This window comes from Bufo bufo, chromosome 6, assembly GCF_905171765.1.
Source record: "Bufo bufo chromosome 6, aBufBuf1.1, whole genome shotgun sequence".
NCBI lineage: Eukaryota > Metazoa > Chordata > Amphibia > Anura > Bufonidae > Bufo > Bufo bufo.
In genome coordinates, this window is record NC_053394.1 from 326,076,060 (window position 1) to 326,094,289 (window position 18,230).

Here is an 18,230-nt window from a genome sequence, read left to right on the forward strand (position 1 = left end):
AATTTTCACAGCTTTCATTTGCAGCCTAGCCGGGCTCTCTGCTTCACACTGAATCCGGCTGGATCTGTAGCCCTTATCTCTGTACTGGTCCTATCCATTTCATAAGAATTTTGCTTAAATGAGTGTTTATGAGCTGTCAGACGTTCAGAGATGAGGGCTACAGAGCAGTTCTCTGGTGGATTCAATGTAAAGCAGAGCCTGCTGGTTTCCAAATAAACAAACGAAAAGCTGTAAGGGGAAAAATTGTTTAAAAAAAAAAGATTTTTGGCTTCAAATAATTATAAAGCAATAATAATAATCATAAAAAAATATTGCACCAGTGATGTCCACAGCCTATAAAATCCTCTTCTACATGTCCATTTTCATGCGGATATTTTTGACGCCGCATGTGTATGATATCTGTACATCTGGCTGGGAGGTTTTCAGCTTTGTATGGATTTCGGTATAAGGTGGCTGCTTACTTTATCATAGTTCAGCAAGGTTTTGTCTTGGTTGGTGGCCTGGCAGAGTCAGCAGAACAGACCCTTCTGCTTTTGCCTCTGACATGGAGATAAACCACTTCCATTCAGATAGCAGAAATGGATTCTGGCTGACGCAGCGATATCCAGGGCTACAGATCGGCCGCAGCGTCGCTCTGTGCCTCGGAGTAACATGTCTGACACTTGCTGTCTTCTTTCATACCATCCGGGCATGTTAGGGTGACAGCAGGAGGTGCACAGATCAGAAGGCGAGTGGCCTGGTGGCCTTGAGACATGCACCCGGGTGAGAGCAGATGGCTGCTTTGTGAGATTTCCAGAGATAAATCATCGCCCGCTCCGGGATATGGAGCGAAGAGGGTTTTCTATATTCACGTGTGGCTTCCCACTTCTCTCATGTAAATCAGGTTTCTGTGGGGGGTTGTCCATTCTAACATGTTGGGGGTTAAACAGATGACACTGCCGGGGGGAGATTACAACAACAATCATTGTCAGTAGGAGTCTGTCTCCTAAACCATGCCGGGGACTAATGCGTATATGCCATGTAATCCTGTATACCGCAAGCCGTGCCTGTTTCCTGTCGCAGTTCATCGCTTGCATATAGTGTGTATACATAGGACACCAGCACTGCTTACACTGCGTCACGTCTGGGCGACGCCATTAATGCAATGGCTGCCTATGGTGGTGTCTGAAATAGAAGATCTTCAGCTGAACCTCCAGGACTGTACGGCGGTCCTCCAGTTTGTAAGGATGGGGTAGTCCATCTCTAAAAGCACTCCGTACTGCCACAATCTGAACTGAACAAGGTGAATATTATGGCTACATGGGATAAGCGGCATTTGATGTGTCTGGCTGCCCCTTATCCACCTATCGCATACGTCCACACATTACTGAAAATACAGCAGAAAAATTCTCTGTGGATTTTGCTGCAAGTACGCGGCAAAAACCGCATGTATTACATGATTTTCTGCAAGATTTTCTTGCAGAAATGGCTGCTGGTTTACTCTCCATTGCAAAGGGTTAATTCCCATGGGGCGATCTTGAGTATAAGTTGACATGCTACAGGTTTCAAATTCCCTGTATGGCTATGTCTACCAAATGTAATGATACCTTTTCAATTAGCGATCCATTTCTGCATCCTGGAGAAAAAGTCCTTTTTATCCATATGCAAATGAGCAGTCAAGTGCACCGAGCCTAAGTGCACCGGGTGGGCCTAAGTCCCTCTGCACCCTTGCTCCTCCTGCTTCCTCTGCCAACCGCTCCCTCTCCTTGAATTACAGGGCCACGTTCCTGCATAGTCGTCTCTCTGTCCCTGTCAATCAAGGAGGAGGAGAGGCTGGCAGATGAAGGAGGAGGGGCAAGAGTGGCTTTGGCCCGCCCTTTGTGCACTTGACTGCTCATTTGCATGTGGATTAAAAATACTGTTTCTCCAGAATGACAGGGACAGAGAGATGACTATGCAAGAACCTGGCCCTGTCATTCAAGAAGGAGAGGGCGGGGCTGGCAGAGGAAGCAGGAGGAGCAAGGGTGCACAGAGTGGATTAGACCCTCCCTCAGTGCACTTAACTGCTCATTTGCATATAGATTAAAAGTACATTTTCAGTATATTGAAGCAACAGATCTCAACGTGAAAGGTATCATTCAGCTGAGCTAGCTCTACAAGACTTTGAAGAAAAACTGGCTTAGTTGCCTATAGCAACCAATCAGATTCCACCTTTAATGTTTCAGAGCTCCTTTGGAAAATGAAAGGTGGAATTTGATTGGTTGCTATGGGCAACTAAGCCAGTTCTACTTTACACTAGTTTGATAAATCTCCCCCATTGTGCCTGGTTTAACCATGTATTTCCTGGTGCTCATCCACTTTGCTGGTACTGTGTGGATTTTCTGCACAAAAAGTGAAGTCTTCAGCATTTCAGTCAGGCATGGACGTACCCATACAGTACAATGTAAATCCTCCCTTTCAGTATATGTGCAGTATCCTTGCCTCCAGGAGGCAGAAATCCTCCGTCGTGAGAGGACAGCTGGGCCATGTGCTCACCGTGTGAAGGAGGGCGAGCGGGCAGCGAGTAGGGCTCTGTGTTCTGGGTCACCGAGTGACATGTGATCTCCGTGCTATTTGAGGCCACCAGACCCTTATCTGACCGCATAGCAGTCTGACATGGCACGCCCGGCGTTTTCAGGACCGTCTTTTGTTTCTAGAGAAATATTGGCTAGGGCTGGCAGATTTAGAAGTAATTTATAATAAATGGCGCTGATTACCGGTAACTGCCGCTAATAAGAGAAAGCTCAGTAAAAAAAAAATTGTTTTCAAAATCTGTATTGCATATGTATATGAAAAGAGTTTCTTTTTAATGTATAATTCATCTCGCAGTTTTTGTAAGCTTGTCCTTTGGCGGTTTTATTTAATATTGGCCCAGAAAAGCAGCTCGTTAATTAACAGGACGAGCTGAATTAATTTGCTTTTAACACCTTCAAGTGCTTCAATCAGTTGGTGTTAGTTTCTCAGATTTCTGTATGCGGTCTTAAAGGAAATGTGTCACCAAAATTGTTTTTCTGCCAGTTATAACCAGATAGTAACGCACGTGTTTTTTTTTTTTTTTATCATTTTTTTTTTTTTTTGGATTAAAATTATTTTTTTTATTCTATTTCCTGGACATGATTACCGGGGCTGCCATCTTGCCTGAGCTGTTCTTAAAGGGCATCTGTCAGCAGATTTGTACCTATAACACTGGCTGACCAGTTACATGTGCGCTTAGCAGCGGGAAGCATCTGTGTTGGTCCCATGTTCGTATGTGCCCTCAGTACTGTTTTGATATATGTGAATATTTAGACGTTTAACTATGTTAATGAGCCTCTAGGAGCAATAGGGGCGTTGCCATTACACCTAGAGGCTCAGCTCTCTCTGCAACTGATCTGCCCTCTGACAGGGCCAGGCAGTATAAATATGATCACGTTTTTCTCTGCCTGGTCCTGACAATTAAAGTGCAGAGGGTGCGGCGGTTGCAGAGAGGGCAGAGCCTCTAGGTGTAATGGCAACGCCCCCGTTGCTCCTAGAGGTTCATTTGCATATATTAAAACATAATTTTTCTCAGCAATGCCGACATATATGAACATGTGAATGACACAGATGCCTCCAGCTACCAAGCTCACATGTACATGTAACAGGTCAGCCAGTGTCATAGGTACAAATCTGCTGTCCTTTTAAACGTATTCAGAGAATTGCTTTACGGCAGCCACATGGGCCATAGACACAATGGTCTGGAGGGGAACCTATTGACTTCAATGGGAGAGTTTTCTTGGCATGCTCTGTAACCTGTGCAGAGGTCAGGAGCGAGTAGATAAGCTGTGATATCTGTGTTCTCTATATACAGAGATGATATCTGTCATTGTAATCCTTCCTGTAATGATAAGCAGATAACTGCAGTGAAGTGATCTGTACAGACCACAAAATGACACCTATTAGGCATAGTGGCCAGTGTGAAAACTGCAGGATTTTATGGTACTTGAAATATATTGACATGGAAAATTAAAAATAATCATCAAAAATTATTTAAAACTACGTTCAACATATATGCATGATTTACACAATATGTAATTTTATCATGACCCATTCCCTTTTTAAAGGAGTCGACGAGATCTGATGCAATGACGTACGCCCGCTCCAGTACTGACCTGGGTCCAGAGAAACGAACAATATCTGCCTAGGGAGATGTGATTTTCATATACAGTATGAAAGGAGTCATCAACTCCTTGCACTGTTGCAAAAACTACAACTCCCATCATGCTCCATTTACTTCTGTGGGAGTTTCAAGAACAACTGAGCAAGTGTGCATGCTGGGAGCTGTAGTTTCACAACGGTTGGAGTGCCAGAGGTCGCTGACGCCTGCACTATATTGTCACTTTGGATATATTCTGTTATCGGTGGCAGGAGTTTTGTGGGGGAATCTCCAATTCCATGAATCCATATCTCCAGCTTCTGTATATGAACAGTCGTCCTCTCCTTCTGGCAGCGCATGTAATATCTCGTCACTTTGTGCCACTAATTCCATGCAAATTCACACTATAGCCCCATGATTTTAGAAATGTTATGTACGTCTGTGTATAGAAAGAAGCTAGAAGCAAATGGCTCAAGCCGTGTATTTACTGTATGTGTATGTACAGATGTATATTGATAACGTTTGTAAGACTCCTTCCCTTCTCTGCACACTCAGCTGAAATTTCATGCATTTTGTATTTGCAGAACTCGTTAAAAAGGAGAAGATCGGGCAAATTGGACAAGAAGCCATCCCCTCAGGTAAGACTCGGCAGGGTCCAGTTGAACTATCGCCATTCCTGTGCATTGCGGAGTCATAGAATGCACCCCAGACGCATGCGCTGTGCCAGAGCCCCTTCCTGTCTAATATGATGACCAGAACTGGTCAGCGGTATGTATAGTGGTGTCAACCGGAACATATGTGAACTATTAGAGACGTCTGTGTAGCAGTCTTACCGTTAATTTGTGATGCCAGTGTCTCATAGCCACAAGATTGTGTAGTGCCATCTGTCCCTGGACTGGTGCTACATACAGTGGTTGTCGGCCTCCAGCCTTAAGGCCCTATTACACCTGAAGATAATCGTTGATATTATCGCTAACCAGCATTCGTATGTGTAATACTGCCACCGATAAACGAGAAAACCCTCGTTCATCTGGTAACTGGAATCTTTTAGCAGGTTTAACAATCGTTTGTCGTCGGCCGATCATGCCATGTAATCACCATCTACTGCTGGCAAACAGTGATTCAGTATGGGGACGAGCCATGGCATTAGCGATTGCTCCACCCTATACTGCGGAGGAGATTGCTGCATGTAATGGCATCGGTCTCCTCCGCTGACGAGCAGGCGATTGCTGAGACGGAACGCTTCCCTCCCGACAATCGCCTGCTTCATCTGCAGGTGTAATAGGACCCTTAGACCTTATGTACAGCACTGTGAAAAGCCCCTGATAACACTGGTGAATAGTGGAGAGCATCAATGGGGCAGATTTACGAATTCTGTCTAAAGATGGGCCACATTGCAGTGGCTCAGGCTGGACGATCATTTGAATGCATCTTGCTAGGAGTGGACACTTTCATCTAACTTTACACCACCTATTGGTTGTCTCTACTAAATTTGATGCACCTTTGCTGCATTTAAAGCCACACCCCTTCCCTCTAAGCCACACCCCTCGCCTCTAAGCCACACCCCTTGCCTAATAAGTGTCTACAACACACAATAAATGTGGCACAGGACATGTAACCCACTTTTTAGTGCAAATTGAGGCAGAATTCTAGTTTGGTAATCTCTTGCAATGTTTTTAGCTGATTTTGAAGACCACCTGAAAGGGCCTTTACATGGACCAGTGATCAGAAAGAAATGTTCGCTCGGCTGGCTAATTGCCAACTTGTCTAAACACCGCCTCGCTGATCAGCCGACCCAAACGGGCAAGCACCCATTTGTCAGATGATCGGATGATTTATGCGAGCATAAAAACGCCTGCTCTCCAAGGAAGTAAATGGGGGGGGATGTGCTCTCAACATAATGTAAGGGGGAAGAACAATCGTACTAATGATCGTTTGTCCCCCATAGTTTTGACTGGCCCTTTTAAAGACTGAAACGCCGATCCACTTGTTTTATCGCTTGCATCGTGCCACGTAAAAGACTGTGATCTGATTGGCAGCGGGAAATATTTAGGTGTTTTGTTTGGTGTAGCACTGAATAAAGTGCAGCCATTCCTGATCTGCCCCAAGAGCACTGGGACTTCTTAGGTGCCATGTCTTGGCGCACTGCCACCAGCCTGATGGATTGCACGCTCTTGTTTTCAGCCATACCTATAACAGCTGGGTGGCTTTTTGTCAATACAAGGATAGGTGGATGGCGGGTGTCCTTCTGCTGCAAAAAGGAACAAGAAGGCATTCTACGGTAGACTTGGGGCAATGTGCTGCTAGACTATTCTGGGACTAATTAAAGTGTCTTCCCTTTTCTCATTACATTTTCTTGTTGCTTGTTTGAATATATTCATTAATGCCAGATCATTAGTATTCTACTCCCGCGTTCCAATCTACATCTCAATGGGGCTTTGATTTGGGCTTCTGCCTTCGTTAAGTATAAAGGGGGGGCTTTGAAACGCTTTCCCTTGATTACAGTGTAAAGGCATCTGAGAAGGATTTAATTTCTGGGGGCTGGGGGCTGGGGAATGGCAGACAAATGCTATTCTGTTCAGTGCAGTGGTATGGCAGATTACTGACAGAGAGGAAGCTGTGTGCAGCGCACAGAGCCGCAGTCAGCCAGAGCGGGCCGCGCTCATAATATTTGTACAAGTTGGGACAAAAGGCCGCTACATCTGTGTTTTTCTTTAAGAGCGAGCTCTAGTGGCAGGCACACTTACCACAATGCCATGTTGTCTTGGGTTTCACTTTTGCATGATTTTCATAGCCACCTGGAGCTTATTAGCGGAATCTGAATCCAGGGCTCATTAGCGGTAGGCGTGGCGGCCGGTTGGGATGCGAGCCAAAACCGCGCTGCCATATTTGATATTGCTATTAGCTGGTTATTGTTAACGGTCCCGTTTTGTTATTAGATATACACATGCTGGTGTCCCATAGCAATAACTAAATGATTGACAGTCGGTTTTTAAGATGTTTGAAATTCACCTCACGTTCTGCATCTCAACCACATGCCGACCGCCCCATTTGGTTCTGCCCGTACAGAGGAGAGGTTTATCATGGCTGAGGGTAGTCCCAAAATGTGGTGAACTGAACACTGGCTTTATCTTTATCTCTGTGCCCGGACGTAGTGTGAATAGTGTGCAGATTTGAAGAGTGCTGCTCAGACATATGTATAGTAAGCCTATACATTTGCATATACCCTACACTGCAATGCACATACAGTGCATTGCAGTGTAGGGTATATGCAAATGTATAGGCTTATACAGTACAGTATGTTGTTGTTGTTGTTGTTGTTGTTTTTCCTATCCATACCTCACCATATGTTTAAAGAGGTTTTCTGGGATTTTCATATTGATGGCCTATCATCAGGACAGGTCATCGATATGAGATCGGCGGGGATCCCCGATCAGCTGTTTGAGGAGGCCAGGGAGCTCCAGTGAGTGCCGCAGCCTCCTCACAGCTTACCAAGCACAGCACTGTAGATTGTATAGTGGCTGTGCTTGGTATTGCAGCTCGGATACCATTCACTTGAATATGGGACTAAGGCCTCTTTCACACTTGCGTTGTCCGGATCCGGCATGTACTCCACTTGCCGGAATTACACTCCGGATCCGGAAAAACGCAAGTGTACTGAAAGCATTTGAAGACGGAACCGTCTTCCAAATGCGTTCAGTGTTACTATGGCACCCAGGACGCTATTAAAGTCCTGGTTGCCATAGTAGTAGTGGGGAGCGGGGGAGCAGTATACTTACAGTCCGTGCGGCTCCCGGGGCGCTCCAGAGTGACGTCAGAGCGCCCCATGCGCATGGATGACGTGATCCATGTGATCACGTGATCCATGCGCTTGGGGCGCCCTGACGTCACTCTGGAGCGCCCGGGGAGCCGCACGGACGGTAAGTACACTGCTCCCCGCTCCCCACTACACTTTACCATGGCTGCCAGGACTTTAGCGTCCCGGCAGCCATGGTAACCACTCTGAAAAAGCTAAATGTCGGATGCGGCAATGCGCCGAAACGACGTTTAGCTTAAGGCCGGATCCGGATTGATGCCTTTCAATGGGCATTTATTCCGGATCCGGCCTTGCGGCAAGTGTTCCGGATTTTTGGCCGGAGCAAAAAGCGCAGCATGCTGCGGTATTTTCTCCGGCCAAAAAACGTTCCGTTCCGGAACTGAAGACATCCTGATGCATCCTGAACGGATTTCTCTCCATTCAGAATGCATTAGGATAATCCTGATCAGGATTCTTCCGGCATAGAGCCCCGACGACGGAACTCTATGCCGGAAGACAACAACGCAGGTGTGAAAGAGCCCTAAGTTGCGCCTAGGCCATGTAATCGATGAACGTGACACCACATCGCTCACGAAGCACTGCAGCCTCTTCATACAACAGTGAGACTGGCGCCCAGCCAATCTTATAGTGATGACCTAGGATTGGCCATCAATATGAAAATCCCGGAGAACCCCTTTAAATGGATTGTCCCAAACCTGGGCCCCATAGAGTTTGAATGGAGCAGCAGTGCACAGGCTCAACCGCTGCTCCGTTCAATTAGGAAACATTGGAGCCCCCATTCTTGTGGTTATGGAGGGCCAGTGGTCAGAGCCCCACTAATCCGATAATTATCTTGTATCCTGTGGATATTTTTATAAGTTGGGACACAAAAAAGTCCCAGTAGAAATAGCGGATTGCCTGGGGATCCAGGATCTGGGCTTGCTTTGTGTTTGAAGAACACTTTCTAGGTGTAAATTGACTCTTCATTTGCATGTTTTTATAGCAACCCCCCCCATGACCTTGATGTTGCAGTCATGGGGCCATGTCCACTAGAGCAGGGATGGCCAACCTGAGGCTCTCCAGCGGTTGCAAAGCTACAACTCCCAGCATGCCCAGACTACCTTCAGCTGTTAGTCTACGGGAGTTTGTAGTTTTACAACAGCTGGAGAGCCGCAGTTTGGCCAAGCCTTCACTAGAGCATGAAGCTTTGTGGCTATATGTTTGATGTCTAGAAGATGTAGCTTTTTTTTTCTTGTCCCTATAACTTATCTCTCTCCAGAGTTTCCTGTTGTGCAGACATCCCAAACTGTGGTGAAAACTGTAATACAAACATAGAGCAAATATATGGTGGGCGACACACCCAGACATGCCAAGCCCCCTGTTTTTAAGACTTAAAATAGCACACATTAAAGAGAAGGCATGCTTTCCAAGAGCCGCAGTATTGTTTTCCCTTTTTTTATTTTGGGTCTAGGTTTTTCTCATGGCATTTAGTACGTTTGCAGGGATGGGTGTATGTGAAAACAATGTATGTGTATCGGTATTAGATTGGAATCTACTTGGAGGGCAAAAGTTAATTAGGAGACGCATATTCCTAATCTTTATGTCTACACATTGGAAAACCATTTTATGTCTTTACTCTCTTGATATTGATGACTCGTCCTCAGGATAGGTCATCATATGACCAGCCCAAGGAAGAGATTTAATAAGCAAAATGTGCGTGCCTAATTTATTGTGTTGTAGACCTTTTTTTTTCTGTAGACTCCTTTTTCAACAATTTTAAAAAGTATGGAGAGTGGCTAAGCGGTGTCAAATGTATTAATGCCATGCCCTATTTCTTTGGTGTAAAATATTGGTAAAAAGTATGCCAGTCACGAGGTAGCATAAAAATCTACCAGGTCTAGAGTTGCACTAAATTTATCATTCTACATGCGCCATTCTGATTAACTTGGCAGATTCCTTCTATCTAGGCGTTTTTAATGTATTTATTTTTTTCATTTACTACTTTTATCTTTACGCCAGTATTCATGAAATTGCCATAATTGCTGCTTAGTCTTTGATCACTTTGGTGTCAGGCTGCTTTCCATCAGGTTTCCATTGCCTTTTTTTAATTTAATGGACCCAATGGGACACCATTAAGAATAGAACCTATGATGTTAGTGTGAACAGAGCCTTTACATAAACAAAGTAACATAGCAGGTGTCCTAGTGTAAATTTTATAATTATGCAGGCTTCATTTGCTGTATTTACAAGACAACCTTTTTTAATCACTTTTAGGAGGACAGCGCTGATATAAAATGCCAGCTACATTTTGCAAAAGAAGAATCTGCTTTGATGTGTAAAAAACTGACAAAAGTGGCAAAAGATAATGACATCATGAAAGATGAACTGGTAAAATACAGGGCTATGTATGGAGATCTGGACAGCTCATTATCTGTAGAAGAACTAGCAAACTCTCCACATTCCCGAGAAGCAGAGTTAAAGTCTCATCTTAAACTAGTTGAAGAAGAAGCCAACCTCTTGAGTCGGAGGATAGTAGAGCTAGAGGTTGAAAATCGAGGGTTACGAGCAGAGATGGATGAGATGAAAGTTCATGCTGACCGAGAATATCTAGGTCAAGACTCCAGATTTGCATTTCCAGCTGGAGAGTCTGTGGACAATTTTGTAGAGCTTAGACGACATCTTCAGTTTGTGGAAGAAGAGGCTGATCTGCTTAGAAGATCAATGATGGAGCTGGAGGACCAAAATAAACTTCTCATGAATGAACTGAATAAATATAAGTCTGACCATGACCTGGACATTACGTTGTCAGAGGATAGCTGTTCTGTCATCAGCGAACCTTCACAAGAAGAGCTCACCACTGCCAAAATGCAAATCGGTGAACTTAGCGGAAAAGTAAAAAAACTCCAGTACGAAAACAGGGTGCTTCTTTCAAATCTTCAACGTTATGACCTGGCATCTTGTCAAACCACAAAGCCCTTAATGGAAACTGATGCAGAAGCTGGAGACTCTGCCCAATGTGTTCCAACATCTCTTTGGCGTGAGGGACCAATAGGTGGAGAAACTGATTCTACAGACTCAAAAGAACGCGCCATGAAAGGTATCTTAAAATCTCCAGATGTTTGTAACAATTCTCCGTCCAGGTTACCAAAGATTAAAGACTTAGAAAGTCTCTTTGGCATTAAAGCACAAGTGGAAATAATCAGTAGAGCCATTGAGGTCTTAACATCTGAAGCAAACGGGTTTCCTTCGGGTGTTAAACTCTGTACAGATAACGATTGTGGAGACCTCTTGTTAACAGAGGCCTTTGATAACAGTGAAGTAACGAGTGACTCCAAACTAGTTAATGCCATCCTTTCTAGACTAGTGGTGCTTCAACAGGAACTAAACTGCTTTACTAAGAAAGTAGATGCCTTTGGAGAGTCCTGTAAAGGACAGCTGGATTCTTTGTCATTACTGCCAGACACAACCTGTCCAGGTACCTCAAAAGACTCCTCCAAGAAGGACAACTGCTCTAGTTTACAGGTGAGTGCTACATACATTACCATGCAGAACCTTTCCCTCTCCTCTCCCCCCCCCCCCCATATAGCAATAACCTCTCTTAACCGCTTTTATTATATACCTAACCTTTACTTGTATACTAATAAATACTAATGAAACCTACTGCATGGTGAGGACGCTAAAGATGGTACTCTGCCCTTCCAGTGTGCATGAAATTAATGTTTAGGGCATTTGTTATTCCCATGAATGCTAATATTTCATGTTGGCAGGACATTTTGTTGGTATAGATAGCATACGAGCAGGAAAGTGAGGTTACCCAGCAGTGCATGGATGTGAAGTACATTTTCGAGGCTTATTAGGTGGGATGCGGCAGTAGACCTTGATGTGTGCCCACTAGCCATTTCATTGTGTGTTCAGTTTCTAGACCACATTAGGAAACTGAATGAAGCAAATGTAAAAAGGAGGCTCGAGTCCAGGAACAAGGGTCAGTGAGCAGATATTTTTTGTTCCGTTCCCCACTCTCTCCCTCTTGGCAGAATATCAATATTGTTGCCTGAGGTGTTTCACTGGCCTAAATTACAATGGAACGAGGCTGTAAATTGAGGGCATTTCATGATCACAGCAGCATGGACGGCTTTAGAGAAGCTTCAGAGCTCTCAATTGTTGTATGGATTTCTGCAAAGCTGCTGTGATGGTGAGACATTTACTGTAAGATGAGGTAGCATATAAAGTGTATCATGCGAGTCACGTCTGATAAGCCAGCTGAGGCATATATTGAATAAGGAAAAGCCTGAGGAGCAAATAGTTGGATCATGACAGATTCCTATTGAGTCATGTGACTAAACAGTGAAAACTTGTATTCTTTGTTGTGTTAGTCTTCTATGGATGGGCCTTGGGATGATCTTGTTTCTCCTTGTGGAGACCACCAAGTTCACTTAATTCGTCCTTGTTCGACCCTTTAAGAGGCCTTGCAACATGCCTTAGGCTACTTTCACACTAGCGTTCGGAGCGGATCCGTCTGATGTTTCATCAGACGGATCCGCTCCGATAATGCAGACGTTTGCATCCGTTCAGAACGGATCCGTCTGCATTATTACTTAGAAAATTTTCTAAGTCTGAAAGTAGCCTGAGCGGATCCATTCAGACTTTACATTGAAAGTCAATGGGGAACGGATCCGCTTGAAGATTGAGCCATATAGTGTCATCTTCAAGCGGATCCGTCCCCATTGACTTACATTGTAAGTCTGGACGGATCCGCTTGCCTCCGCACGGCCAGGCGGACACCCAAACGCTGCAAGCAGCGTTCAGGTGTCCGCTCACTGAGCGGAGGCTGAGCGCTGGCAGGCGGATGCATTCTCAGTGGATCCGCGTCCACTGAGAATGCATTAGGGCCAGACGGATGCGTTCGGGGCCGCTCGTGAGCCCCTTCAAACGGAGCGCACGAGCGGACACCCGAACGCTAGTGTGAAAGTAGCCTTAGAATGAAGTTGGTTGATGGTTGAACATCAGATAACCAAACAATCATCTGGTGAACGTTCCTTTCACAGAAACGGCCATACACATTTTAGCGGTTATTCATGTTCAATGAAACCAGGCAATGGACGAAAGCGCTTTCTGGTAACATACCGTCAAAGAAATCCCTTCCTTTCACGAATGATCTTTCATCCGAAAATATTAAACATATCAACTGTCGGCTAAAATAATCGTTCGTGGTTAAATTTCAACCAACAAACTTTCGTTTTGGTTGAAATTGTCCGTTTTGATCAACTTTATGTATTTATTTTACTAACTTGTATAGCGCTGACATATTATTCAGTTCTTTACAGACATTAACATTGCTTGTTGTCCTCAATGGAGTTCACAATGTAGGTTCCCTATGCATAAGAGTAAAGTTGGTCAAACCTGGTGTTTATAATCACCTTTCTCCTCTCCCATGATAGATGATGAGAGGGGGGAAAGAAGTATTGGGCATGTTGGATTTCAGTGCCCAATCCTTTTTGTCCAAGGAGGAAATAAGCCACCATCTGTCATGTTTGGCAGCTTACTTCCTTTTACACATCATATAGAGCATGCATATGTTTGGTGAGGGTTGTGAAGAATAGCTGCACGACTATTATTCAGCAGCTATTGAAGGTGTAAGCCTCCATTCTGTCTCAACCACTTTCAGAATACCACAGTTTCATATTCCATTACGTAAAAGTCCTGGACAGCGGTGGAGTACATTATCTTATGAGGTTCATGCTGTTGAGTAGACAGACATCTAGTAAATGCCCCGTCTGTGACCGTTCGGAGCCTGTGCTCCGCTTTTTATGATCAGGAGATTGAGGTGTAATTGGTTTTGAGCAATAAAATCCTTGTAGTACAATAATGGTCTCTTAGCCCACTCGCTCAGACCCTTTTTGTGCCCTCAGGCTGAAGTCGCAGCTAATTATCCCCGGCATTATACTATGCAGCTCTTTGTTCTGCAAGGCGTGAAAGATTAGCCAGACAAATGTCTAGCTGGTATGGATTTAACTGGGGAAGGAGGCGGCGAAACCTGGACTTACCTTTTAACAAAAATCGTGAGCTGCCTGTAATTTATGTAATGCTTCGTACCAGGTTAGGCATGATGATAGCGGTAGTCTGTGTCAGACTGCGGTACCTGGGGGAGCTCCTGCAGTGACTTTGGGAGGGCAGGTTCCTGGGGAAATGGGATACTGGCTGGCCTGCCTTTGTGCCTAGAGGTCATCTCAGCCACCTGATGGATCCATAAACTAGGTACTGTACTGTGCTGTATCTATTTGAAGTGCAGTCAGGGTCATTTGCAACTTGTGCAGAGGGTTGGGACCGAGGAGCCCACCTTGCCCAGGGGCCCATGGGGGGATTCACCTATTCCCCTGTGGGCCAGTCCGAGCCTGACGGTAGTATATGCATACTCAGGACTATGACAGTACAATGCCATTTTATCTGTCCCTTTTTCCTAGAAATTAATAGTGAAACTAAATGTAACAGACACATGCAGAAAACCCTTTAGACAACTTCTCCCTTTATTTAAAGGAAATCTGTCAGCAGACTTGTACTTATGAAACCGGCTGACCTGTTACATGTGCATTTGGCAGCTGAAGGCATCTGTGTTGGTCCCATGTTCATGTGTGTTCTCATTGCTGAGAAATAGGATGTTTTAATATATACAAATGAGCCTCTAGGAGCAACGGGGTCGTTGACGTTACACTTAGAGGCTCAGCTCTCTCCGCAACTGCCACGCCCTCTCCACATTGACTTTAGTGGAATTCAGGGCCAGGTGTGATGACTTTTACACAGCCTGGCCCTGTCAATCAAAGTGGAGAGGGTCCGGCAGTTGGTCCTAGAGGCTCATTTGCATATATTAACACTTCATTTTTCTCAGTAATGAGGACACACATGAACATGGGACCAACACAGATGTCTTCAGCTGCCAAGCGCACATGTAACAGGTCAGCCAGTGTCATAGGTGCAGATCTGCTGACAGATGTCCTTTAACTTTTGGCTGGTAGATTGCGGAGGAGTTGGGCTTAGGCTACTTTCACATTAGCGGCAGCCTTCTCCGACAGGCTGTTCCGTCGGGTGAACAGCCTGCCGTAGTTTTATTCCGGCCGCCTCTCGTCACGTTTGCCGTGCTGCCGGGACCTCCGGCCCGCCCCAATTAGTCAATGGGGCCAGAGCGGACCTCCGGCGGCACGCTGGCGCGAGTGGCAGCATGGGTCCAGCAGGCTGTTCACCCGCTGGAACAGGCTGCCGCTAATTTGAAAGTAGCCTTATTCAGAGGGCAAGGCTTTCGGAGCAGTGGAGGAGGGCTCATGTTGCAGCCAGTTTCCCTACAGTTAAAGGGAGCTGATATGGGTTTTGTGAGAAGAAGGGGGGTAGCTAATCTCTTGGGACACATTCCTTTTATTTTGGATGAGGCAGAAGAGGATAGTTGGATAACCCCTTTAAGTCAAACACTTGGGATGTTACTCCATGTTCTATCCCACTCCTTTAGTGGAGAAAGATTGTGACAACTTTTGCGCAATTCCCAGTTGATTAAGTCTAGCTCAAGGCTGCCTGCACACTGGTGCAGGTTTGCAAACAGAAAATCTTTTCCATGCTGAATCCACACTAAAAATGGCAAGTGTTTTTACCTGCGTTTTTGATTGTGAATTTGCCGCAGATCTCGCCCTTTGCTTTGCAAAGAAGGAATGAGATTTGTCTAACTTCTTACACTTTGCTGGTACTGTATTGTGCTGCGGATTTTACACGCAAAAATATGCGCAGGAAAAAAAACTAAATGTGTGCATGTAGCCTAAATCAGCTAGACAAGCTAACTATGCCCATCTTCCCACCTACTTCTCAAGACTGACGTGAGTGGTGTAAATATGCAGAATGTTGAAACATTTTTGTGCAAATAATCCCAAAAGGTCACATTAGTTGTCTGTTTTCCAATGAATTCTGGAGTGCAGGGCAAGATAAATTCCCCACCTTTTCTACGGGATGTTACAGGCATTGCCATTATTCTTTGCAAGTCTATGAAACCCAACATGACTTTCCTGGTCTTGACTACAGGAGAGATGCAGAGAAAATATCCAAAATATGGACATAAGCCGGTAGGACCCTGCAGCGTCTGCAGTATATTAAGGGAATGAACTCTGGGTGCTTTTAAACCTCAGTAACTTTTGCTCATTTTGTGTGACGCTGATTTATGTCTGCCACTTTTGCCCTTCATTAAATCTACTAAACAGCGGCTTCGTTTTACTCAAGACTGTCTGCAAACCTTGGCCTGGATTTTGACACCATATTGTGAAAATCTCTCATGCTCATTTGTATGTCTACACGCGTCTGTTTGGTTTTTTGTATGTGTACGGTAATTTTAATAAGACATATTGAAGACTTCGCCACATTGAGTTTGTTGGAGGCAATAAGGAGCAGTGACAGATGTCTGCTCGTTTCACAGTCCCTCGCTGGTCTCTTGCCTGAAAGCAGCCCTAGCTAGCTGAGGTCCTATTCTATCTCGCTTTAGTCTGGAGTCTACACATTTGTCTGTAAGTGGTGGACTACGCCAAAGTGCACTTCACATTCACTGGGAAAAGGCTTCCTCGTAGACACACCTTGCAGCTAGGTGTCCAGTAGGGAGCAAATCTGTTTGTAGGATGGACCACTGAGAGCTACGGGTATCTTCTGGAAGCCCTTAAATAGCATTGGGTATTTCTTATAAGACCCTCACAAATCTGAGCGCCTCATCCTGTTTAAAGGAACACTAAACCTGGAAATGAATGAAGAACGTAAACAGGTGATTATCCTGGCCACATTGTCTGCAGGATTTTCTGCTTGTCCCTGAAACCGTCTTGTAGACAACACAATTTAATTTCCTGGTCTGTTACATTTTTGGCTAGTGACTGGCTGAAGAGTGATGCTTAGAAAGGGCAGAGCTCAATCTTGGCTCTTTCACAGACTGGGGGGCTTCTGATGCAGTCCGTTGTCACCAGAAGCCCCCATGTGTGGCTGATCTCCAGGAGCACACCTTTTATAGACGTTCCTATGCATGAGGGACATTTAGGACTTAGTTTGACAAATTCCTGCTCCATCTAATTTGATCTGAATATTCATTTTGGGTTTAAATGTGTACGGCTATTATTCTTGCATACTGTAAAAGAGCTTCCAGCTGTGGTCATGCCTTCTAGTATCTGGGTCCTAGGGCGAGGTGCCGGGCATTCATGGTTGTGGGACTGTTCTGTGCATGTTCTCTTTACCCAGAGTTCTACTTTCCTGCATGATGCTAGACTTCAGCTAATTTTCCTCTACCTGCTGCTCCCTAAACCCCGCTCCCTTGTTCACTGCATGGGCACCATAACCGGTGTTTGCACATCTTCTTCCCTTCTTTTTCTCTTCCTGTCTTTGTTCTCTGACAATCCCCCAGCCCACGTGTCTACTCATTGCGTGTTTTCTTTTCCTCTCCACCTTGTCTTTCTCCTCCGTCGCCAAACTCTTCTTTCTGTTCCTCCTTTTTTTTATTATGTAACTTTGTTTCCCTTATTCCATTGATTTTGTTGTGTTCTTGTTTGACACCCTTTTATTTTATATTTTGTCTTTTATTTATTTATTTCTTTTTTTATTGTGTTCCTTTTTACTCCTTCCCTTGGCCTTTCTCGTTCTGTTCTTCATTAACTTGCCCATGCATGCAGCAGCCTGAGTGTAGGAACTGTCGAGAGAAGGAGGGAACTCGTTGGGAGAAGACTGAAAACGATCATAATATTGAACAGACCAAAGGCCATAAAAGCTATCCGTCTGAAGACAATGAGTCCTATGCTGCAGAGGTAAGTCTATGTGTGTTTATCTGAAACAGTTGTGTGAAAGTGGTCATACGCAGTCTAGTCACATTATTATGACCACCATCTAATATACAGAGTAATCTCTGTGTCCAGCATGGACAGCAGCTAGACTGGCTGGGCGTGATTCAGTAAGGTCCTGGTAGGTTGTCTCAGGTATCTGGGGCCATGCTGACTGCAGTGTGTCCCACAGCTGCTGGAAGGTGTGTGGGGGGAGGATCCATTGAACGAACATGATGATCAAGGTGGTCCCACAGATGCGCAGTTGGGTTCAAGTCTGGGGAATTAGGAGACCAGGGTAGTACTTAGAAGTCTTGGTCATGCTCTTCCAACCAATGTTGGACACTATTAGCCAAGTGACATGTCTTATTGTCTTGCTGGAAGATATCACCCTCCCTAGGGAAGACAATCAGCTTGTATGGGTGTACGAGATCTGCAAGGATGGATTCATACCCTAACCGATTGAGTGCCTTCCATATGGATGGAT

At 45.0% G+C, this 18,230-nt stretch overlaps 1 protein-coding gene across 3 annotated transcripts in view; it reads left to right on the forward strand.

Moving 5' to 3' along the window:
- SOGA1 (suppressor of glucose, autophagy associated 1) overlaps positions 1-18,230 on the forward strand; it is a 73,149-nt gene that overhangs the window by 23,945 nt on the left and 30,974 nt on the right. For 2 of the 3 annotated variants that reach the window (XM_040434935.1, XM_040434939.1), the window contains exons 4-6: positions 4,717-4,770; positions 10,203-11,450; positions 17,600-17,731. In XM_040434935.1, coding sequence (XP_040290869.1) covers positions 4,717-4,770; positions 10,203-11,450; positions 17,600-17,731 — 1,434 coding nt within the window. The remainder of the gene's footprint in view (positions 1-4,716; positions 4,771-10,202; positions 11,451-17,599; positions 17,732-18,230) is intronic. The other variant, XM_040434936.1, reaches the window with a different exon arrangement.